This window comes from Crocodylus porosus, unplaced genomic scaffold (assembly GCF_001723895.1).
Source record: "Crocodylus porosus isolate Cpor-Errol unplaced genomic scaffold, CroPor_comp1, whole genome shotgun sequence".
Classification (NCBI taxonomy): Eukaryota; Metazoa; Chordata; order Crocodylia; family Crocodylidae; genus Crocodylus; species Crocodylus porosus.
This window is the reverse complement of record NW_017728918.1, coordinates 87,445,310-87,470,534: the sequence shown is the minus strand read 5'-3', so window position 1 is coordinate 87,470,534 and position 25,225 is coordinate 87,445,310. Positions and strand designations below refer to the sequence as shown.

General features: G+C 43.6%; 2 protein-coding genes across 7 annotated transcripts in view; one reads left to right on the top strand and one right to left on the bottom strand.

The window, feature by feature from the left end:
• ARMC2 (armadillo repeat containing 2) overlaps positions 1 to 25,225 on the bottom strand; it is a 165,676-nt gene that overhangs the window by 19,058 nt on the left and 121,393 nt on the right. For 3 of the 6 annotated variants that reach the window (XM_019537867.1, XM_019537865.1, XM_019537866.1), the window contains 2 exons: positions 22,387 to 22,547; positions 14,898 to 15,287 (listed from right to left, as the gene is read on the bottom strand). In XM_019537867.1, coding sequence (XP_019393412.1) covers positions 15,139 to 15,287; positions 22,387 to 22,547 — 310 coding nt within the window. In that variant the 3' untranslated portion in view covers positions 14,898 to 15,138. Of the gene's footprint in view, positions 1 to 14,897; positions 15,288 to 22,386; positions 22,548 to 25,225 lie in introns of those variants that run through there. The other 3 variants (XR_002101659.1, XM_019537869.1, XM_019537868.1) reach the window with 3 other exon arrangements.
• On the top strand, positions 1,753 to 11,936 carry SESN1 (sestrin 1). The gene is made up of 9 exons (XM_019537871.1): positions 1,753 to 1,818; positions 2,959 to 3,159; positions 4,666 to 4,848; positions 7,508 to 7,750; positions 8,754 to 8,901; positions 9,134 to 9,246; positions 9,486 to 9,676; positions 9,974 to 10,118; positions 10,775 to 11,936. Exons 2-9 carry the CDS (start codon positions 2,989 to 2,991, stop codon positions 10,859 to 10,861), a joined length of 1,281 nt encoding a protein of 426 aa, XP_019393416.1. The 5' UTR covers positions 1,753 to 1,818; positions 2,959 to 2,988; the 3' UTR covers positions 10,862 to 11,936.

Sequence of the window (25,225 nt, the reverse complement as noted above, 5' to 3'; positions counted from 1 at the left end):
CTGTTTTTCATTTAACTTGATATATGTTGCATAATCATATGTTGTTACAAAACTCTGAGGGGCAGGGTATACAAGTTTAGTACCTATTGATTTTATTTTAGATATCATCAGGCACAAAATAAATTTGTAAGCATGTTGAGTGTCAGACTGTAGAACTTGAAGGTTTTTCTTCCTGTAATTGTTTTGGAAGAGAGGACTAAAACATAGCTGACCAGGAATTTTTTCCTGGTGTGTTTGAGTTGGCAGCTGGATTTGGAGACATCTGCTAAATTAAATGTTATGTATAGGCCTGCTTGTGTCACTTGGATGCAGGATATTTCTTTCTTCAGTTTAGCAGGATAGGGTAGCCAAACAAAAAGTAATTGGCCTTTGTGGAGTAAGAGTCATTTGAATCCAACACAGAGAAGTAGTGTGTTACTGATTTAGTTGATAAGTGCCATCTTGTGATTGCAATATGAAAGCTTTATCTTTCCATTTACTATTTGAAGATATTAATAACAAGAAAAGCTCTTGTATCACACCTTGCCCAAATGCAACTGAAGAAAAGCGTGTGATGTAAAAATTAAGAGGAGCAGAAGATATATACAGTCTGCTTCTTTGTAACTGATTTCTCCTAAAGGAAATCTCCATAACTGTACCTGAGAGATGAATTCACCTCATTTTTTTCAGACAAATCAAGCAGCCACTCCAGCCGTTTGTCCAGAGAGTGCCCGTAACCATCTGGCCACAGAATAAGCTGGATGTAGGCACTCCACAAAGCCTCCTGTTGAACTGTGCCACTGAGCAGCCAAGAATGCAAGAATCACTGGGTTAGAGAGAGGGTACACACAAAGCGAGTTTGGCTTTTCTAGCTTAGAGGACTCAGCAGGGAGGGGCGAGTCCTGGATTCTAGTCCCTGTTCTAAAATCTTTATTTTATCCAGTGCCTGTTGGATATATACAGATTATAAACAGTTGCAGAAGCAGGGGCTGGAACTCAGGACTCTCCATGCCCAGGAGAGTACCCAGTCCCACTATACTACATTATTATATACTCCGAGTCCTTTATTGGCTCTACTGCTTGGGTTTTAAGAGGATAAATGGCTCCCAGAATTCATAAGAGCAACAGATTTAATATTTCAGTTGAGAAGCTGTAGTGAAAATAGTTCCATAGGTGTGATAAGGTAAGTGGTCTTTCAGACAGTGAGAAAACGGATCTGGGTTTCAGCAATTCTTGTGGCAAAGTGTTTTTCCTCAATTTGGGCATAATTACCTCTGTGTTAAATAGCTAATTAACTCCTCTTAAAAGCAAGCAAACAAAAACTTAGATGCTAGTACCTTTAGTAATTCATACACATCTTTAAGTTGGGGGAAAAATCAGATTAAAACTGTAACTGTTTCATTTTGTGACAGATGCATGGAGTTGTATTCTAGCTGATCTATGTCTGCACATCCGCAGTCAGTCTCACTTTGTATCAGTGATGTACTGAACTATGTACTGAACACTGTGTTCTGGACACTCTGCCAACTTCTTTATGCAAAGCAAAGGTTTTCAGTGAACCAGGTTTTATTGTTTTTGATTGGGGCTGCATAGTATACTGTAAACCAGTGTGGTTAGTTACAGAGAATATGTAGAAAAAATATTGTATTTGTCCAAAATGCACTAGTAAAATAGGCACAGCCCTGTTTGAATTATGGATTTATTTCTCATTCCTGGAAGCCACATGTTGTTGTTTTTAACTAAAAATTGAGACAATACAATTTTCTTTTCTAGGAACTTGGAATTAGAATTCCTAGACCAGTGGGACATGGACCAAGCAGATTCATCCCAGAGAAGGAGGTCTGTTGATGTTCAGAAGTGCACAGTGAACTTGATGCTTTTAAGGAATACTTCTGTAGTAGTAACCCACATTTGTTTTCCGAACAGCTGTTGAATTGTAAAACATTTGCAGAGTGATTGCCCTAAATCACTCTGAGAGTCTGGCAGTGACTGTGTGACTTAGACAGCAGTGAAGTCCATGTGGAATTTTGGAAACTTACAGCACCTCTTTTACACTACTAGATATTATAAAAGAATTCAGCATTATTTTTTGGCATCATGCACCTTTCTTTCTCCTCCATTCTATGCATAGCTGGACTGGTTTCTCCTACTGGTCCACAGTGGGCCTGAGTTCTGAGTCCTGTCCCTTACTTCTGGTGATAGATAGTTGTTGTCTGTCTTAAGGACTCTTACCACAAGCAAACAAAAAATTATAGCATTCTTCACCCGTGTAACTAATTTATTTTGATGCTGCTGTGTGCATCTGTTGGCAGGAGGGGCTGGTATAACAAGGTTTAATAATGTACCTGTACACAGTTTTCTAGGAAACTTAAAATCTTAAATCTGAGGCCCTTGTTAGCTACACAGGTAGTTCTTAACTTTTTTCTTAGCTAGAAGTTACCTGCAGTTATGAATTCTGCACTTTTACAGCAGGTGAGTTATGCTGTAAAGGCCCCTACTTGGAGACTCTTGGGAAAGTTAGGTGAGTCAGTTTAAAAGTATGAAATAAGTGTTCATTAAATAAAGCATGTTAAACATTTTGGGTATGAAGCTATAGCGCACAGAGGCCATCTAATTACTGATTGGGGGCATCTGAAATAAGGTCTAATGTGCTTTACTTTATGTGCATTGATTTTTTTAATACTTTTTGTTGAACTGTCTTGACTCTTATGAACATGACTTAAAAGGAGCATGACCTTGCTCTACAGAAGATATGGGCATAATTATACCATTAAGTGTCATTTAAATTTCAGTGCTGCCCCTAAAGTGTCATGTTGATAACTTCAGGCTTTTTAATGATGGGTTTCTTCGGAAATTTTAGTTAATGTTCAGTTCTCAAAATTTAATTGGGGCTTCTGAGTTCTATAGTAATATTTAGTTTGTTGATTTTTTTTTTTTAAAGGACGTGTTAATGATTGATTTATATATAAATTCAAACAGATTCTTCAAGTGGGAAATGAAGACGCCCCAATGCACGCTTTGTTTGCTGATTCCTTTGCCGCTTTGGGCCGTTTGGACAATGTTACCTTGGTGATGGTTTTTCACCCACAGTATCTAGAAAGTTTTCTAAAAACTCAGCACTATCTACTGCAGATGGATGGTCCATTGCCTCTTCATTACCGACACTACATTGGAATAATGGTATGTTTGAGTGCGGCACAGCAAGCAGGAGTAGCCACCTTGGCAACTCTAATGTTTTTTTCAACAGATGTTAACTGTAATTTGTTGTTTACAGTTGAGTAGAGATGTTTCAATCTCTATGGTTGGGGTGGGGGAGGAACCCCCTGAGTAATGTGGAAGAAATCAAACTTTGCGTTGTGGTTGAATCAGAACTGACCGAGCCAGCTTTTCTTTATATAGGGCTATACTGTGATCACGGGAGAATTCCACACAGCAAGGGGAATCACTCACTTGTCTGTTTCAAAGGAATCCTCCTACTCTATAAGTTTACAAGCATATTTATACTTAAGACAGAGAAAGAGGAAAAAAAACTACAACCTTGGAGAAACGATACGATAGTAAATTACACACAGGCAGTTTACTTAAGTAAAATATCTGTGCACAGGGTAATAAGGCATACAGGATTCCTTATCTCAGAACATGTAACAGGAATAAGCAGTATCAGCACTTCTGGTCTCTGTCTATTTTCCTAGTCAATCAGGCCAGAAGCCCAACCAAAGCTACTACCACAGTAATTACCTAAGGTACTTTATCCTTTATACAAGTATTCTTTATTTTCTTTTCCAAATAGTGTAACAAAGATGGTACTTAGAATCTGCATATGCTTTCAGTAAGAGCATGGAAAAGGGTAAAAGCATGTCATAAAAGTAGGGAAATTATTATCAGTTTCATGGTACTTCAAAAATCTGTTCAAGACAGATGCTTAAAAATCTGTGACTTATCCAGCACAGTTCAATGCAACTAACTTAAGCATTCCAGCAATATTTCAGGAGCTGCAAATCCCAATTAAAATTCTGTCAGCTTTCAACCCTGTTTCAGTGTTGTGCAAGAGGTGGTAGTGTAGCCTTCATTGATGCTGTGGCACAATCTGTTGTATTGTGTCCACTCTGTTTGTATTGAAACTTTGGGCCTGGTCAAAACTAGTTTGGAAGATGTTCTCCCTTAAGTCAGGCTGTCAAATATGGCCTGCAGGCTGGATTTACCCCATGAAACCATTCCAGCTGACGGCACCAGAAGGTCATGGCCTGCTGCTGGACCAATGGACATGACCATCAGGGAAGCCTACAGACCTGCACTGGTGCTGCTGGCACCAAGGATCTGGCCTGAGGAGCCCCCACAGCCCAGATCTGAGCTGGATCCCTGCCTTAAGTAAACAGTGCTTTATCACATACTCTGTTTCTCTTGGTGTCTGAGAATCGGCTTTCAGCAGGTCTGTTATAATTGACTGGATTTTAAAGATGCAAAACCAAGACGTTGATACAGTATGTTGGAATAAAAAAGGCTCAGTTGTATGTTTTCAAGATTAATTAAAACAAGTTACCACGTTAGTTAGAAGTTAGTGCTTTAAATTCAAATTTTGACCACTGCAGATTTTTATGTTGACTACTTTTGAAAAGGCAATGTCATTGTAAAGCACCAACTCATAGCGATTGTTTTCTGGATTAAAACTGTTTGTTTTCCTCCTAGGCTGCAGCAAGGCATCAGTGCTCCTATCTTGTTAACCTCCACGTTAATGATTTTCTTCATGTTGGAGGAGATCCCAAATGGCTGAATGGCCTGCAAAATGCACCTCAAAAACTGCAGAATTTAGGAGAATTGAACAAAATACTGGCTCATCGGCCCTGGCTTCTCACCAAAGAACATATTGAGGTAGCTCTTCTTTTGTGCAGTATGCAGTGAATCTTTATTACATGAAACACAATCTACATATCCTGGGCCCAGGGAGGAAACACTTTGATATTTATTTACAGTTGTGATATTGCATGATGCATCCTGGAATTGACTTGATAATTACTGGTCCCAGTGCGTTCAGTGGAGCTCTTATTTGGAAATCCCCTGGGAGACGATACAAATTTATGTTAAAGCAATCTGCTTTTTATGTAAGATGCTGGTACTTCAGATTTAACCCTACTAAGACAAGCACTGCCAATCGATATGAAATATGGCATTGGCATGTAGCACCTGATTTTGCAGCTCCAATTAAGGCCTGCTTGGAACCAAATTACAAAATGCCTGTGGCTCTATACAGTCCCACTTGAGGCTTTAAAAATTGTGTATGTATGTGCTCAGATGTGCACTTAAAACAAAAGCAAGAGTGTGACTTGAGTATTTATGAGATATCAGTGGATAAGAACAGGAGTGCATCAAAGTATTTTTATCTGAATCACTGAAAACTATTGTTAACATAAAGTATCTAGCCTACTGTGTTGTTCCTTTTACTGACTTCATGAGCTTTCTATTTGAAATTTTTTACAAGCAAATTTCTATATAATAAATTAAGCAAATCTGAAGTGAAGCTTCCCTACTCTCACCTCTGAAGTCACAAACTGCCTCCCTGCTAGTATCATCTTTGGTTAGGGACAGAAATGACACAAACTGGTGTAAGTGATCAGAAGGTGGTTCAAATCTGTAACACAACAGAAGTTTAGTGCGCATAAACCAGTTTAAGACAAACCTGGATAGATGCAGTATCAGACTTTTAACTGATTTAGGGTAAATTGGTTTATTGAACTTCTGTCTTGGATCCCCTCCAGATTCAAGGTAACTCAGTCCTGTAGCATCCCAGGATGCTTTGTACTTCCCCCACAAACTCCCCCTCATAGGGCGGGAGGGCTAGCCTTGGCCCAAGCTGTCTGCTGCAGCCAAGCAGGGAAGTGTGTCCTAGTCCCCCCCAGCTTCTGGTCTGGGCCACTGCAGGTATGTGGCTGCATTTCTGGAATCAAAAGTGAATGTCTGTTCACTTGCTTATTGGTTCAATTTATGCAGCTTAGACTAACCTGCAAAGATTGAATCAATTCAGCCTTGGGCTTTTTGACTGTCTGCACTTAGCCTTTGTCCCTGGGAAGCATGTTTGTCGCATATGCAGACATACCCAAGCAAGCTTTCATCCTGCTAACCTAAGTAGCAGTCAGGGTGAAGATGTGATGGTGCATGCTGTCGCCACTCACCATGAGCCCTTCATGCTTAGTCTGATGGGTATTCCACAATGAAGCCTGTGCTGCTGTGCTAACTCTTTACTATGATTGTTTCCCAGACAGACTGGTTTACAGGTAGTTTGAACATACTTACACCTGCTGTGATCACACCCCTGGCTACAGGGTTAGAAATAGGGTTGGCAAGCTGGTCATTTGGCTGCATTTTTTTTTTTTTTTTTTTTTTGACTGGTCAAAAATTATAGTGGGTTTACCAAAAAAAAACCCTTTTTAATCCTTTTTGTTGTTGTTGTTGCAGTTTTTTGACAAAAATACGATTTTTTTTTTGCATGTTTCTTAATGGAAAATGTGCTGCTTCTATGTATTATTTGGATCAATTGGCAACTTTTTACAATTTTTAACTGATATTTGACTGGTCAAGTACCTGACCCTAGTTAGAAGGACCTCATGCTTGGCAGCTGCTGTTCAGAGCTTTTCTCTAATCTTAGTAATGAGGAAGGAGTCTGCTGCTACTTGCTCTGTAACATCTGCCAGGTGGGGAGATGGAGGCTGGTTTTGTGGGGAGGAGGGGGAGCATTGCTGTCTGCAGAAAGGTCAAGAGCCTCCTACTCTTTCCTTGTTGAAGGATTTTTCAAGCCTCAGCTTCCCCTATCAGCTAGAGCATTCCACCTACGTGGGGAAGACGAGGACCTCAGCCACCCCCAGACCTTCTTTAGGTAGCTAATTTGCCAGGAGTTGCCTGGGGCTTTCTGAGACAAGAACAGACTTAGAATATGCAACCTCTGCACTTGCATGCTAGATTTTAAAACCCTGAGTAGCAGCATTATGTTTTACTAATGGTGTAATTCTAAAACCCTACTTGCTTTTAGTAGAAATTTGTAAGCAAAATAAAGGCCCTCAAACTGATCCAATTGCTTCTGAAACCAAAAAAATAAAAAGTTATCTGCTCTTTGGTTTACCCATGTGAATCCATTCGTACAATCCTCTTGTTTCCCCTCTGTAGGTAAAATGCCAATTGAGAATCTAGAATAAAATGATCCCAGGAGACTTTTGGTTTAGATACTGGGGGTAGGGTCAGGATACTTCTTAATTTATGAGGGTATTTCTCTTTTAATTAGGGAATACCAAATCTAACTTTCAAACTTATACACTTTACCCTTTACTTCACCCACTCTCTGTCTAACTGTTGTAAAGGGTAAACACTGCTTTTGTCTATGCAGCTTCTGGCTCACTAAGGTCTTGAAAGAGGCGGTGAATTCTAGAGGAATGGCTTCTTTCTAGAGAATGAATTGTTGTGGGATTAGGCTCATTAGTCTGAAGCATTTGAACCACCACTGGGTTTTTAAAGTAAGTCTTGTTTTGCATTTCTTTTAAAGCAACTTTTGAAGACTGAAGAGCATAGCTGGTCCCTGGCAGAGCTCATCCATGCTGTAGTTCTCCTCACACACTACCATTCACTTGCTTCTTTCACGTTTGGCTGTGGAATCAGCCCGGAAATTCATTGCGATGGGGGCCACACCTTCCGGCCCCCTTCAGTCAGTAACTATTGTATCTGCGATATTGCAAATGGTAACCATGGGGCTGATGAGATGCAAGTTAGCCCCACTGGAAGCATCTCAGTAAGTATCAGTTTGCATAAATACTAATGGCTTTCAGTGTTAGCAGTCTCAAACTGCTAGTTCTGCATTAATTTAACATGGGGATGACACCTAGGTCTTTGTCTTCACTTTGTCTCACATTGGTGGCAAAACTGAGTGATTTACCTGGAGCGTGACTGAGTTTGGACAAGACAGCTGGGTTAAGATAAAATTTTAAATGAAGCTGAGACGGTGCTGGTAGAGAGGAGGAATCAGCCGGAAGTGCTGGGCTGTGCCTGTCCTTCACTTGTTTACCCTCCATGCGTCACAGGGAGGACAGACTGGGAGTTTTCTCGGCCCCCCGACTGCTTCTGCATGTGTAGGTAGCAGTAGTAGCCAAAAGAAATGTTTACATCTGTTTGGCTGAAATATAGAAACCTCTTCCCCTGAAGCTGGTGCTTATTTTTGTCACTTTGAGATAGCAGTCTCGCTGCCAGCTTACCTGTACTCAGACTATCCAGACTCTTTTAAATTCCTGTGTGCGCCAGCATTTCTTGTCCATGGCATTTTTGCTCTGTGGATTGCATTGGTTTCTCACTTGTTCAGACTTCAGATTATGGCCCCAGTAGAAACAAAGAAGTTTGAGTTTGACCCAACTCTGGGTCTTGCTCTTGTTTTATCTTAACAGAATCTGGGTTTGGCACATCTTTTTACTGAGGTGCTGTCTGAAGGAATAGGCAGACTGCAGTACAGAGGGGAAGCGGACAAAGGTGGAAGGGAATTTTACTTTGGGCTGGGTGATTTTTGCTTTGTAGTTCTTTCATACTAGAAAAGTACACATTTGTGAACATTTTAAAATAACTCCCAATTGTAAGTGAGAAAAGAAAATCAGCCCAGAGCTGCTGAGGTGCTAATACACCTTAATTTAAGAGTTATTCTGGTCTTTCTAGGGAAAAGGGGGAAAAACCCCAGTAATTGGAATTATGTAAATTAAGGACAGATTAAGGAATTTGAATTTTGAGATTTGACAGTGGGTTTTCTTAAGACTGCAGAGTCTGTCTGTGAAGTTGAAGTGCTCATGGAGAAAATGAAGCAGTTACAGGAGTGCAGGGATGAAGAGGAAGCCAGCCAAGAAGAGATGGCCACACGTTTTGAGAGAGAGAAGAGGGAGAGCATGTTTGTATGTTTTTCAGGTAAAAATATGTAGTGGATGTGTGTGCTCATCATGCCTTACCTAACTGATTTGGAGAAATCGAGATATTTAACATCTTTTTTGATGGGTGGAAGGGGTGGACTGGAGAGCAAGTACTGTTGAAAGAGAAAGTAACCTTAATAACTCCATAAATATACTTTTCATTTTGTTTTGTTTTTGAAATGCATCTAAATTAATTTCTGAAGTCCACTCTGTATATATGATTTTAATAGAGGAGGAAGAATTGGCACCAACTAGAGATGTCTCTCGCCACTTTGAAGATACAAGCTATGGTTATAAAGACTTCTCCAGACATGGAATGCACGTGCCTACCTTCCGTGTTCAGGTAACAGGCAGGTCTTGGGTAACAAGCCTCAGGAAATGCCCTGTATAATTGGTGAAAGTCACACCAGGTCCAGGGAACTAGTGACTGTTTTGTGGTGAACAAGCTAGACTTTGTTGTTTCCCCTTAAATTTAAGCAGGCAGCCACTGAATCTTATTTATTCTGAGACAAAATAAACAGAAGTGCTTAACCTTTGTGTGTTTCTTCTTTATGCACTGACTTGTGCTTTCTTTGTTTGAAGGATTATTCCTGGGAGGACCATGGCTATTCCTTGGTTAATCGTCTTTATCCAGATGTGGGACAGCTACTTGACGAGAAGTTTCATATTGCATACAACCTGACCTACCACACAATGGCTATGCACAAAGATGTGGATACTTCCATGCTTAGACGTGCAATCTGGAACTATATCCACTGTATGTTTGGAATAAGGTTAGGCCTGTCGCTTTTCTGGATTTGCCAGTGTCTGCTGGTTTTTGTTTTTTTGGGGGGGGGGGTTTCCCCCACCTCCTGTGGAAGCAAAGCCAGTTACTGTGCTAATCCTTTTAAATTACACTGCCCCTGCAGTCTGGCTCCTGCCATACTCTGCTCTAATGAGCAGTGCAAATTAGAAAGTAGTCTGTTTTGACAGTTCACTTAGTCACTTGTTTGAGCACTTTACTTTAAGTTCAGTGAAATACTAAACCTGAAATGAGAAAATAAAAACATCTTTCTTTCACTTCCGAACAGATATGATGATTATGACTATGGTGAGATTAATCAGTTGTTGGACCGCAGCTTTAAAGTTTATATCAAAACTGTGGTTTGCACTCCTGAGAAGACCACAAAAAGAATGTATGATAGTTTCTGGAGGCAGTTCAAGCAGTCTGAGAAGGTACGGTTTGCCTGTGTTCTGTGTGGCTTAGTAGATCTGAAGTATGTGTGTAGCAGCATATTGTAGCTACTGTCATTAGATAGCCACTGTGCTTCAGTTGGAAATTACTTGGGCATTATTGGTACCGTATATTGCAATAATGTATTTACTGTGTCTTTCAAAAGCAGTGGCTCTTGCAGTTAGCATTGCATTGATAAAATATGGTGTTGTTTACACCTGAGTATTATTTCCTGTTATCTGCAGGCTAGATGGGTATCCATTATACTCTGTTCATGGCTTTGCACTTTTCTTCATAAAAATAGTTGAGAAGCTTTCTTCTAATGAAAACTTGTGTTCTGCTTACATGCAGTTCCCAGGCTAGAGTGGGTCTTGAGTGCCTGTGCCTTTGTGAGCAGCCAAGGTCCTTTTTAAAACTGTTTAAAAACTACCATACACCTAACCACTCCCTCCTCCACAGCATTTACTGGAAATCTTTCCCCATCCAAGAGATTTTTGGTAGAGAGTGCTAATTTTTGTATGCAGCTGTTGGTCTTGACAGCTACCACAGAAGCGTGTATGCATTTTTTCACATAGTTCTTTTACTGAGGTGTTTTTTGAGCACTGCAAAAATGTTTCCAAACTTAACTCGTTTGTTTTGTTTTTTTTCTTTTTTTAAGGTTCATGTTAATTTGCTTCTGATAGAAGCTCGCATGCAAGCTGAACTACTTTATGCTCTGAGAGCTATTACTCGCTATATGACCTGATATCTCTGGCAGGCTAATGACGATGGAACGTTCAGCAGTCTAGAGCGAAGCTACTAAGCCTGGAGGCCAATGGTAGCTAAAAACTGAGATGCCCATTGTGCCATAACTCCTTTAGTTTCAGCTATTTCATTGTTTGAAATATCACTGCTCTCATTGAGAAGTGAATGCTTGGCAGTTCAGAAGATAGGGTTGTGCTGCCTGATCACAGCATTTGGCTTTAGACAACACAGGAAGCCCTATGACTTGTGGCAATCTAGCAAATGATAGATATATAAATCTTGTATTAAGGCAAATGCAGCAGGAGCTGGAACATGAAGAGAATTTGCAGCAAAGTGGGACATTTGCTTTTGATACAAGAACAATTTTAGAAAATCTTGATGCTGCTATTTGTGCTGGTGTAATGAACAGACAGAGGCTGTTTGAGTTAAGCTAAAAGTGAACATGAGCACTGCTACTGTCTGAGCCTACATTTTGCGTGGTTTTTAAAGAAGCCTTGATATTTAGCAACTTAAAAAAAAAAATCAGAATGAAACCTCTTTTGTCCACACTGACAGTTTTGGAAGGTAACAGTTTTCTTAAACGTAGATTAGCCTTAAAAATGCTGTAGGATAATTTGTACAGCATTGTTTGGTGAAAAGCCAAAGCACGGTGGTCTTCCTATGAGGGAAATTCAGTCCTTGGGCTATTTGGAGACATGTTATGTAACAATGTGAAATACTGAACAGCTCCTTAACCTGCTTTTCAAGGATGAATACCTGTCAGTGATGCCCCTTTATTTGTTATCTGGCCCCTAGACACACAACTACAGGGCAAGGTGTGGAAATGTTACTCTAGGCTGCAAAGAAGCCCGTGCATCACACTTATTGCTGGTCTTCTTGATTTTGCAGCTGCTTAAGTAATTAGGCTGAAACACATCTGGTTTAGGGGGAAAACATTCATAAAATGCTCATGTTTAACATTATATTTGGTTTTGGAGAACATATGAATACTTTTGTATAAGTGTCAATTGCTTTTGAAATCCTGTCAGTATTACTGGTATTTTTTAAATAAAGTAACAACTTTTCTTGTTCTTTCATTTTGCATAGTTGTTTTTGTTTTAAAATCTAGTTAATTAATTGGATTAACTGTTGCAAAAACTTGCTCAAGAGAGAGATAAATTGGCTCTTTGAACATGTTCTTGCAATTCATTATAAATGTACTTAATACACATACTGTGTTTCACAAATGTTATCAACATAATGAGTGAAGGTATAATTACTTCTGATCCTTGTGTAACAGAAGAGTGACTGACTACCTAAGGCCATAGAGCAACTCAGTAGCAAAGATGGAATTTAAAAGTGGGCTCAAGTTAGTTCTTGTTGACAGCTGGAAATTGTGGGCCTACAGGAATGGAGGATGACTGATTGATCTTCAGAAACAGAGTTATGTTGTAGAGAAGGCAAGATCTTTCAAAAAGAAAAGTGCATTGAATCCCATGAAGCCCTTCCCATGTGGTACAGCAGACCTCAAGCTCTATATACTAAATAGCTGGGTGCAGTTTCTTTTCTTTTACTACTATAGAAGCACCACATGCATACCTGTTCTCTCATTTATGTTAAGTAGTCTGCATCATTTATTACTGCTTGTTAAGGATTGATTAATTAAATGTTACAGCTCAATACTAAAGCCCAGTTTAATGAAGTAGCAGTGTTCAAGAAACAGTCACAGGTGTTCAGGATTTGGCATGGCAGGATGTTTGATTGTTGGGATCTGGGATAAAATTCCTGAGATCACATTGCATGTCTGCTGCAGTGTGCAGCTGGCTGTATGTGTGTGCCCAGGTTGCTGGGGACCAAGGAACTCCCTGGTCCTCAGCTGTCCATACTGTGGACTTAATGGCACACCTGCAACTAGCTGCTTGGGCCTGCCCACAGCTGACTAAACGCATGCCAGGTGCAGACAGCTAGGGATGAGGGGGTGCTACATGATGTGTTCATATTTAAACTAGGATGCCACTCAGCCACAAAGATTTTTCCATTTTCATTGTCCAGTGAATTGGTTTGATGTTGCATATTATCATTTATCATGAGAATAACATGTTAAGTGCAGAATAAATGTAATGTCTGCTAATGGCCATATTTTGTTGTTCTACTTTAACCTTTCACTTACACAAACATACACCTACTGTCAAGCTAATCACCAGTGCAGTGCATTAAGGACACATGAAAACTTCCTGGCCACAGGCATCTTCAAAGTGACACAACAGTTTTATTTTAGCCAGTTAAATAATTAAGTACCCTCACAGTAACCAAATCCAACTGTGTGATCCAAATAGATCCCGGTTGGTCTCACTAAACCTCACACACTTATCAAAATTTGTTAAGCCAGCTCTGTCCTGGGGAGGTATCTTTAGTCCTTTAACTTAAAGCGTAAAGTGAGAGGCTTCCAATTACCCTGTAGTTGCTTTGGTGAAATAAAATAAAGACTCCCTAGAACTGAGGGAGGCAGATGGATTGTGGAATATACCGTATTTTTCGGACCATAAGATGCACTTTTTTCCCCCCAAAAGTGGGGGGAAAACAAGGGTGCGTCTCATGGTCCGAAGGTGCGTGTCCCAGGGAGACGGGGCGGAGCTTGCCCGCGGAGGCGGCGGAGCCCGAGCGGGACATCTGCCGCTTGTTTACACCGGAAGCCGGCGCCCGTGCCGGTGGTCGGGAGCCGGCAATAAAAATGGCCGGCCACCGGCACACAGTCTCTCCTGCCATAAAAACTGGGTGCGTCTTATGGTCAGGTGCGTCTTATGGTCCGAAAAATACAGTACATGGACAATCCACCTCCAAGAATGACATCTACTGTTTTCCTTGGAGCACTTGTCCATACAGTGACCTAATTGTCTATCTCTATAAAATAGAGAGCCCTACTAAAAAAATCCATTAAGCCATGATGTTTTTCATAGAGCTCGTAGAGAAGTAGAGCTGGAAGGTACTGCCAGAAGTCATTCAGTCCAACCTCCTGCCAGACTGAGGTCCTTCTTGGATCACGTCCTTTACTGACCACAGCTATCAGAGTAATTCTGTGACAGGTATGGAATTTCCATAGGACTGGAGCTTTCTGAGGGTGAGGTATATCTCAGTCTCCCTTTTTTGTGTGTCGTGGCTCTATTCTCAGTCATGATTTGACTTGTCAGCTCTTTGCAATTGGAAAGAAAATTGTATATACCTAAAGAACAGTGAAGAAAGAATTTCAGTGAAGAAATTCTAAGACATTTCTATAAAGCTAGGTTTGGTTTTTTTGAAGAGTCTGTGTTTCCCATGTTTGAATATTATCTAATTGATCTATTATTATTGATTACCTATCTTCAACCCATTGTGGAGAGACGCGTGTCCAGGATCTTGACAGTACAACTTTTGACTAGGTTACAGAAAATATAAAACTTTGTGGACATGAACCGTTTGTCACATACAGTTGTTGCAAACTTTAACCATGACAGTATACCACCCTTCATCTGAACAGTGGAGTTATGCCTGTGTAAGAAGTTATGTGGGATGCCTGAAAACTTGTACAGATGTCTTGGAAGAAATATGTCAGTGGCTGATCAGTTCTACTAGAAGCTTAGAAGCTTATTTGGGGTAGACAGGCCAAAATATCATGGAACAGACAGGTTCTTGTGGAAATCAAAAACACCCTTTGAGTATTTCTGAGTAACACCCAAGGTGAACTTCTTTGTTTGCTTAGTCCTAGGAAGGCAAAAATTGTGAGGTTTGTTAATGAGCCTTCCCATGTGTGAGTCATCCAGGTATGAATAAACTTGCACTTGAATTCTCTTGAGTTACCATGAGGAATTCTGTGAATACCCTTGGCATTATCAATAACCAAATTTACCAACCTATACTGGGAACTACCCATCTGAAAGCTAATCTTCTGTGGCTGGTATAAATCGCTTTATGACAAACAAGCATCCTTGAAATCAACACCTGCACGTTAGTTTTGTGGATCAAGACTGAAACTACTTGAGGGACAGTGACCACATTTAAGTTTCTCAAAAGATGGCTAGATGTCAGATTTAAATGAGTTTTATTCATCTTTCTCCATAATGTCTAACATGCCTATCAATGTACAGGTTGCACTGGAAATATTTCACTGTACAATCTACATTTAAAAAAATAACCAGTCAGCATTTAGAGTTGTTTCCCACATATTGCTAACAATCACTCTTTGCATTTACTTACTATTTTAAATGACTGAAGTATTCTAGGGTTTGTACTGCTAACTCCTCTAACTTCTGAATTAAAATGAAGTCATGGTGATAGGTTGAAAGAAGGAGAGTTGTCTTTTTGAAGTCTGCTGAGTAGTTTCTCTGCCACAGGTTTGAACTCTGTCTCCCAATACATTTTGTGGTAATCTCTTAAATCATTGTCAAAATTGTAATCCAGTGCTACTTCCTCATCTGCAATTGGCAAGATAATATCAGCAATTATGAACATTGAAGAAAAAACTACCTCTGGATTTTATCTTCAGGACAGTATAATTTTACCTGTTATATATATATTCATGGTTTAATAAGCAATTTCATGGTTGAGTTAAATTAGCAAGTACTGCAAGACAAGCAGTACTTGGAATGGAAAAACAAATAATGTTGTGGTCAGAAAAGCAAGTGTAAAAATGGTGGTGTATGGTTCTATATTTATCACCTCTCAATGGTTTCACAAGCTTCCTTGTCTACAAACAAGACGCTTCCTTCTACCCACCCTCTCCCCCTGCTTAACTGCCAGTTTGGAAACAAGACAAGGTGTTTTTATTCTGGTTTTAGCAGCATAGGCAGCAAGAATTCTCCTAGTAAGTATAATTCCCCACTCTGTTGAGGGTGAACAACCATTTTAGACCCCTGTGACTGTTCACTTTGCTAGGGATCATTCACTGGTTTATTTTAATCCACTAGTAGGAGGCATGGTCAGTAAATAAAATATTTAAGCTTCTCTGAGCAGCATCAAGATCAGGAAATGATAAACTCAAAAGAGGCTGGAAGGTGCCCTTCAAGTAACAGTCCCTAAAGGAAGAAAGGTGGGGATGGAGGATAATAGAAGAAAAGACTCCATCAAATAAACTTACTGGTGAATTAATTTACTTTGTTATGCATTCCTCCTTGCCCATCCTGCCTGGCAATGATGTCAATTATTAGCAGATATGGCAAGTAGTAGAAACCCTTTCAAACAGGGGCCTTAAATGGATTTTGGATAAACATGCTCCCAAATCTAATATCCACTGAAGATCAAGCACAACTGATAATCGGGTGAACAGCTGTCTGAGGGAGGACTAAGTGGTAACTTGAAGGTTATCATAGCCTTTAGGCCATAACTTGACCTCAGATGACACAGTACAACCTTTTATCAAGGGGACAATGAAGATACTGCCTTGTCCTTGTTACAGAGTTTGAAACAGAAAACTAGGGTTAGAAAACTAATTAGTATGTATCAGGGTGGGCAATTATTTCAGGTGGAGGGCCGCTTGATGAATTTTGGCGAGCTGTCGAGGGCCACATGGACAGCTCTGCCTCTTCAACTGCCCCACCCCCTGGTCGCCACCTTGGGACCAGTAGCCCTGACCTTTGCCACGGGAAGTCCCTCCCTTTGCACAACTTACCAGGTAGCAAGGGGCTGTGATCCCTCTAACATCCTGCCCCAGCAGTGGGGTTTCAGGGGCGTCAGTCCTCCCCCAGAACTTTCCCCCTACCTGTGCCAGCTGGTCCCAAAGGGAGGAGGCTCTGCCGCCGCTTCTGCTGGCCAGTGCTGACCCAGTCAGGCTTCCCCCGTCCCCAGCAGCGCCTGGGAAGCTGGCTTCATCTGCATACTGCTCTGGATGGGACAAACCCGGCGGTCTGCACCAGCCAGGAGAAGTGGCATGCAGTTGAAGTCGGCTTCCCACATGCTGCTGGGGATAAGGGGAGCCCAGCCGGGTCTGCGCCAGCCAGCAGAAGTGGCAGCAGAGCCATGTGCCGCTCGGGATGGGATAAGCCCAGCCAGAGCAGCAGGGGCTCAGCTGCACTTTCTCCCTGCCTGCACTGGTCAGTCCTGAGCGGCACCTGGCTCCACCACTGCTTCTGCTGGCCAGTGCTGACCTGACAGGGCTCCTCGTGTCCCTAGCAGAATGTGGGAAGCTGGCTTCAGCCGCATGCTGCTCTGGACAGGACAGGCCCGGGTGGGCCTGCATTGGCCAGCAGAAGCGGCGTTGGAGCTGGGTGCCACTTGGGACTGACTGGTGCAGGCAAGGGGAAAGTGCAGCTGAGCCCCTGCCACTCTGGCTGGGCTTATCCCATCCCAAGCAGCACGCGGCTCTGCTGCCGCTTCTGCTGGCTGGTGCAGACCAGGCCGGGCTCCTCCCGTCCCCAGCAGCACATGAGGAGCCGACTCGAGCTGCATGCCACCTTTCCTGGCTGGTGCAGACCCGGCTGGCTCTGTCCCATCCAGAGCAGCATGCGGATGAAGCCAGCTTCCCATGTGCTGCTGGGGAGGAGGCAAGCCCGGCTGGGTCAGCACCAGCCAGCAGAAGTGGTGGCGGAGCGATGTACCGCTCAGGACTGATCGGCACAGGCAGGGGGAATATGTAGCTGAGCCTCTGCCGGTCTGGCTGGGCTCATCCTGTCCTGAGCAGCACACGGCTCCACTGCCACCTCATCTCCCTGGTGCTGACTGGGCCGGAGCTGCGGCCCAGCTGCTGCTTCCCCTCCCCAGTGCCAGCCCAGCCCAGCCCGACCCTGCATGGCCCGAGCGGCACGGCAGGGGGAAAGCCTGCCCAGCAGCCACTTTCCTGGGCTTACCTGCAGGGCAGGGCCCTTTCCAGTCCTGTGCAGCAAAGCAGAACCCAGCCCAGTCACTGTTTGCTCTCACTGGCGCCACAGGTTCTGGCCCAGCCCCTCCTGCCCCTCTCGGGCTGCAAACACGGCCGGAGCCAAGGGTGGGGCGGGGCGAGCTGCGTCAGGCTGAGGTCAGCGTTGGTTGCCTCACAACCACAATGCAAGGGAACAGCCTGAGGTGCTGCAGCCCATGGCTGGTGCCCTGGAGGCTTTTAGAGAGGCAGCTGCCATTACGTGGGTTTTGAAGGGGCTCCGCAGGCCAGAGAGAAGTGCTTGGCAGGCTGCATCCAGCCCGCGGGCCATATTTTGCCTACCCCGGTATATATAGATAAAAAGACTACTCAGTGTTTGTCTGGGCAAGGTAAAACACCACCAGATCAGAGACCCCAGCTTTCCCATCCCACAAGTCAAAGTTTTTTGAAAGAAAGAAGCTTTAAGGGAATCTCTCCAACGCGCTCAAATTGGAGCATCCATCAACAATGAAAAAGAAAAAAAATCTGTTTCGGTCCTGTATGCGAGGAGAAGAACTGTTACTTTCCCCGCATGAGTATAGGATATACACCGTTCTTTGAGGGCTACTGCAGAAATCACAAGCAATGCGCATTGAAACAAAGCTTTAGCTTGAGGTCTCTTTTTGAATCAAGTTGGCTGAAGTAAAGTCATATGTGGGGGAGGGGAATCAATATTCAGACCCATGAGTACACAGCAGAAAGGGACTGGTTCCAATCCTATGACAGACTGTCAACCAGCTCCTCCTCTAGAGAGGTTTTCTGGACTGGTAACAGTTGTCCTAACAGTGACATTCAAAACTGTTACTGGGTACACTATATAGGTGGAGGGACATGACAGGATTAACAAGGTTTGAAGAGTAAGAAAATACTATTTATAAAGGTACTCTTCTGATTAATGTTCACATTAAATTATAACTTAACTAAAACAAGTATCCTTAAATGCTACAATTAAAACAATAATTGTAAGGGAACTTCCAAGTGATGACAGGAGATCAAATGACCACATAGTTCTGTGGGAAGTCCTTTTGCACCCTGCCTGCGTGAAGCTAGGACTACAGATTAACTCCCAGCAGAAATCATAACCATAGGACTGCTCAACTGAGGAGATTCAGAAGAGCATCTAGGCTGTTCAAGTCGGGCCTTGGTAGAGCGAAAGTCAGCAGGTAGAGCTATGCAGCAGAGCTTGCCTGGTTACCGGCTGCTCCTGCAGAACTCCGCATGGGGCTGAACCCTGCCCAGGGCAGCCCAGGCCATGCTCCCACCCACACCCACCGACCCCAGCCTCAGCCCTGGCCAGCGCTCAGCTTCCGGTGGGGTTGTTCCCCCCAGCCAGGCTTGCATTGTCGCTGGGACATGAGGAGACCACACCAGCACCCGGCTGGCTGCAGCTGCACTGGGAACAGCGCCACTGGAAGCAGGGCCAGACACAGGCATGGGTGAACTGGGTGGCCACCTGGGGCCTGGACAGAAATGGGGCCCAAGAATGGTAATTTTTTTTTTTATTCTTATCATTACCTCCGGTGTATTGGGACCCAATAATAAAAGTTCACCGAGGGCTGCTGGGAGTCTAGGTATGGTTCTGACGAAGCTGCATATGCTGGCTGGTGCCTGGGCCTGGGCTGGCAGAGCTGTTCTGCTCCCCTTGCCTCCAGCTGTGGCTGCTGCTTCTGCCTCTGCTGCACCACACTGCTCCGGTGGGGGAGAACCTTCAGCCAGGTGGGTCGTGCCCAGCACATGGAGCTCTGCCTCCAGCTCCCAGCCCCCTTCCACCTGCTCCACCCACCTGCAAGTGGGCTTCTTATTATCCCAGGCGGCTGAAGCAGGTGGAAGCAGCCAGGAGCTAGAGCTGTAGCTACATGCACTGGGCAGGAGCCGCCCAGCTGAAGCTTCTTGCCTGCCTGCCCAGAGCAGTATAGCAGGAGGCAAGGGGAGCAGAACAACCCTGCTGCCCTGGCCTCTGGCCAGTGCACAGCTTCAGGAAGGGCTGTTCCCAGTGTGGCTGCAGCTGGCTGGGCGCTGTTCTGCTCCCCTCACCTTCAGCAGCGACTCTTTATCCCACTTATGCCCTTGCTGTCCTGTGCCAGGCAGAGAGGAAGCTTCAGCCCAGTGGCTCCTCCCAAAGGTGAGGGGAGCACAGCAGCATCTGGCCAGCTGCACCCGAACTGAGAACAACCCTGCCAGAAGCTGCGAGCTGGCTGGGACCTGGGCCAGCAGGAGCTAGTGGGAGCGCAGTGCAGGCTGCCCCAGCTGGAGTGAGCGGGGCGTGGCCCCATATGGGGCACTGTGGGGGCAGCCACAGGCTGGATCCAGTCACTTGGCAGGTCAAATTTGACCCACAAGCTGTATTTTGCCCACCCCTGGTCTATAGGGTCCACTGCCTGCTTCTCCATTCAAAGACCCCTACAACATTTCTATAGAGAAATCCTATTTCTTTCAGGAACATTTTTGTTGAGACCTGTCATTTTTGTAGCACTACAAATGTAATGTCTGTCCAAAGCTGTAGTATGCTCTTCTACGTCAAGAAAAATGTACTTTATGCCAACTGTGATGTACCTGACAGATACTATTAAGACAAGAAAGTCTATATTCAAATGCTTGAGGCACATGTGCACCCCTGTCAAAATGGGCCCACGAACAATCATTCAAAAAGGAATCATCCTTTTTTTGCAATCCGAAAAACTCCAAAAGCAGACTGTCGGGGATCTCTCTTGCCATGAATGACTGATGCCTCCCAAGACTAGGGGGGCACCATGGTAGTGAGTAGGGATTGCCCGCAGCCACCAGTGTTGGTGAGTGGGGACTGCCCACAGCCGGCAGCATCGGCAACAGGTAGGGGGCAGGGGCGAGCGGGGACCACCTGCAGAAGTTGGCTGCAGCCAATCTTGGGGGGGTGGCACATGCCCCCCTGTACCCCCGCTATACATTGCCTATGTCTCTTGCAAGTATCTATGCCTAGCACCCACACCCCTCCCTAACAACAAAACATTGCACACGTTTTCAAAATATTAAAAAATAAATAAATAAATAAAAATTGACCAAATATATTTCACAATTTCTTTGTAAATTTCTTTTTAAAATGCTTGTAAGAAGGTTCCAATTAAATGTAATAAAAAGTTAAAGGAGTGAAAATAAATAGGGAAGTTTAAATACAGTAACTACAATATTATGTGGTAATCAAGTCATATGTAATTTGAAACAAAAGTCTGCTGGTGCTACTGTGCAGTAGTGCCGACTACAGTGCACTAAGTTAGTATTTGTAATCATGGCACATTAATGCACATGTAGACATGTTCCCTGAAAGCAGAAGGCGGTACTCAGTAAAACTGTTGCATGTCTGAGCAACATCTGCTGTAAATTCCTATATTTGCGCTGGAAGGGCAGAGGCCCAGTTCCAATGAAAAATGTATAGCACAGCTGGGGCAAACAGAGTGAAACATACTAGCAATGGGGATGGTATGAAGATGGATGGGGTTGGCCTTCTTTCTAGCAGGGAGCTGGACTAGGTGACCTCCTGAGGTCCCTTCCAATCCCGATTTTCTATGATTCTAAAGAATGACAATTATGCATGCAAGAAGGCATCTTGGCAAGTATATACTTGTGAAACATACAGGAAAGTCCATTAAACCATGGGGAGAGTAGTAACCTTGGAGGATCAGAGGCCACTATGATGTCAGAAGTGGACTGGTCAAGTTCACCAATGAAACTAAACTTTGGGGTAGAGTGTCCACACCTGAGGATAGCCTAGTGATCTAGGCTGACTTGGATAGGCTTGGGAAGTGTGTGGATATAAACCTGGTGAGGTTCAATACCGAAAAATGCAAGGTACTCCCCCTCTGGGAAAAAATACCCGCATCACGCTTATAGGCTCGCTACACTCGCTAGCACTACGACTGAACAAGACTTGGGGATCATGATTGACCACAAGATGAACATGAGCCAGTGTGATATCGCAGCTGGCAAAGCAAACAAAACTCCATAGATGCTTCTCAAGTAAATCTCAGGATGTCTTCCTCCTGCTATACTCGGCCTTGGTGAGGCCACAGCTGGAGTACTGCATCCAATTCTGGGCTCCACAATTCAAGAAGGATGTGGAAAAGCTTGAGAGAGTCCAGAGGAGAGCCACGCGCATGATCAGAGGGCAGGAGAACAGACCTTGTGAGGAGAGGCTGGGAGCCATGGGACTCTTCAGCCTGGAAAAGTACAGACTCAGGGGACCTAATGGCTGCCTCTAAGTACATAAGGGGTGTACATCGGAATCTGGGGGAACGTCTCTTCACCAGAGTGCCCTGAGGGATAACCAGGACCAATGGTTACAAACTCCCGCAAGACCATTTTAGGCTGGACATGAGGAAAAACTTCTTTACTGTCCAAGCCCCCATGGCCTGGAATAGATTCCCTCCAGAGGTGGGACTCTGGACTCATTCAAGAAACATTTGGATGCTTATCGTGCTGGGATCCTATGACCCCAGCTGACTTCCTGCCCCTGGGACAGGGGGCTGGACTTGATGATCTTTCAAGGTCCCTTCCAGCCCTAATGTCTATAAAATCTATGAAATCTATGATGTCACTGGGTAATCCACGGAAGTTTAACTGCTTCATGCACTCATGCACATACAATCATCCTTGGTTTTTCTCCTGCTGTGCTGTGTTTCCTGAGACAGGGTAACAAGCCTGTAAAATCTTACCTAAAAGAGAAGCAAGTAGCATGAGCAGTGTGTTGATATCTTCTTCCCCAAAGCAGGAGGCAGCATTTGTGATATTTTCACTATAGTTCCACAGTGTTTTGCATATCAAGCAAGCCAGCTGCCAGTCTGTAGGCCCAAAGTCTCTTAAGCAATCTATTAACCTGTTAGAAAGCATGACAAAAATAATACTCTTAATTGTGTTTTTCCTGATCTCTGCAAGAATCAAGTCAGCCTAGAGCACTGGCTTTCAACATCTGTGATCCACAGACCCCTGGGTACTCACAGAACACATCTAAGAGGTCCACAAAAGATGACTGCAATCAGTCATAAGTATGTAAATACTCCCACTTACAATTCAAAGGGGTCCACACCTCCATTCAAAATTTCCAAAAGGGGCTGCACTCCATTTGACATTTTTTAGGGGTCCACAAATGAATGCAGGTTGAAAATCACTGGCCTAGAATATGTACAGACACCTGTCAAGATGCAGGGAATGAGGTGCATTGGCATAATATAGTAAAATTAAGATTTTACCCTCACCTGCCCCTTCTTTCTTTTTTTTTTTTTTTTTAAGTTTGCTGGAACCTTGCCACACTAGAGATAATTTTTTCCTGTTTGTTGTGTTCCTCCAGCATGAATTCTGTTGGTGACATTGTACCTACTGTAGAACATCAGAGAGGAGTTTAGATAAAAATGGATTTTTGCCCCTAAATGTCAGGTTTGTAAATGTTACCAGTGTAGATAGTAAATGTAGTCCAGAGTCATGATCTGACTCCTAAATTAAGTTGCATCCCTTCAGCCTACATGAATTTAAATACAGCAGCTTTCTGGAGCTCCATTATAGAGAAGTAACACATATAACCACTGGTGCAGCACAGAGTAACTTAAGCTTTTCATTCTTTGGGGACTGGTCTTCGTGGTCCAAACAGGCCTCTTCCAATGCTATTTCCTATATTTGGGGGGGACCCAACTTATTGTACACCCCAAAAGCAACACAGACCAAAGCACTTGCCTCTTCCATCCCTGACACCAAACAATGACAGGTCTGTTCCATGCAAACCAATGGTGACAGGGGACTCTGCAATAACTATTCTCAACCAGTGCATATATTCTGTGTAAGGGCTTTGAGTCCAGCAGACACTCTGGGACTCCATGTCCCCTTAGCCTCCCAAATAACCTGTGATCCCCACCACCAAGTCACTTAAGAAAGCAAGTCCCTCACACTAAGGAATAAGAATGAAGCAGCTTCCTAGGAATGAGTCATGCCCTTCCCTTCAATCCCTGAAGGGACAAATAAACTGAATGTCCCCACTCATGTATACAAGTGTGCAGCATCAGCTGTGGGTAGTTAGGCATTCTATCTAGCTCCTGCTGACTGAAGAATGAAGTCCCAAGCCCTTCCACAAGGATCAAGTCCTTTGCTTCCTCTCACACCACTTACCACAAGAGGAGGAGCCCCAAGATGTTGGAAAAAAAAAAAAAAAAAAATCAGCCTATCCCCTACCAGAGGTCAAGTTGCTACAAAAAAGACATTAACTGTGTCAGGAATAAAAAGCCATCACATCACGAGACTACAATAGAAAGTCAGAGAAACATGAAAATGTCATCTGGAAAAGGTTCTCCAAATCCTACACCAATTGCCCAGATCCTTGGAAAGGGGAACCTTCCACTCAAGCCCAAGAAAAAACTCTTTTCGCTCCAAACAGAGTTGCAATAATGTCTAGGAGAGTTGCACCAAGAGCTAAAACTCAACCTGAAAACTGGTAATAGGAGGAAAGCTACATTCTCTTAAAGAGAGTGACCTGTCTCTTCTCTCTTCAAGCAATTATTATGGAAGATTGACAGGCAGCAGACTTCAAAACTTGCTCTAAGTTTTTGGAGTTTGACCCTCTGGTTCAACTGAGGTCTCACTAGACCCAGCATGTTTACATGGTCTACTTTATCTTGGTACAATTATCTGAATGCCATCAACCCAGATACCTAGGATGATTTAGATAGTCAGGATTACCTTCCTTGCCAACCACAGGCATTACATGTCCCATCATCCACATTTGCATGCTTTGTTCTCCCTCAGTTTGCTCTTTCTTCTTTACATATTCTCAGCTCTTTTTCCCTTCTTTTTAAGTCTAAGCAAAAAACTCTCTCATTGACTTTTTATAAAGACTTTATTTTGTTGCTATTCTTGTGTCTTTCCCATTTTCCACTTCGCAAGCTACTGAGAATGTGAGAAGAAAGCACAAGTTCTGGCCTTCGGTACACGAGGTTAAAAATAGCTTACTGCCTGAAGTACCTCGTTGTTGTCACTATCCATAGGACTGGGCATGGGGGACAGCCTCAGGTCCTGACCCAGGCTGCCCCTGCCCAACCCCAATGACTAGCTAATCAACAGTATCAGGCAGAGGACAGCCCCCCAGCCCCAGGTCAGCAGGTTTGGTGTTGGCAGTTACATGACTGGGATCTGAGGAATTTTATGTACCATCTCAAAAATCATGCATCCTGTCATAAGATTCTCAATTGTGCCATTAATGCCTGACAGAGGCAAAATAAGTACTACTTCTACCTTAAGTAACCTTCCCCACCCCACAAAAAGACCTGTACTATACCCAGTGTGGAGAAGGAAGTGGCTTCCTTGGGAATATAAAGCAAAGCTACTCCTCACTACACTACAGGGATGGTGCAGTGATCCCCTTGTACATAATAACCATGCCACAGACTGGCTGACCTGCTCCACCGGGCTTTAAATTAAGCCTGCTGGGGGATGGGGGGACTACCACCACTGCTGGCCCGCTAAGCAATCCTTGCAAAGCCAACAGGCCAAGGCACTTAAGGGAGCCCACCC

Bases quoted from the DNA above. Each gene is read 5' to 3' on its own strand.
- SESN1 (XM_019537871.1), top strand. From the start codon at position 2,989: ATGCACGCTTTGTTTGCTGATTCCTTTGCCGCTTTGGGCCGTTTGGAC. The intron at 4,849-7,507 runs GTAGCTCTTCTT...TTTCTTTTAAAG, and splicing joins TCACCAAAGAACATATTGAG to CAACTTTTGAAGACTGAAGA. The intron at 9,247-9,485 runs GTAACAGGCAGG...CTTTGTTTGAAG, and splicing joins TGCCTACCTTCCGTGTTCAG to GATTATTCCTGGGAGGACCA.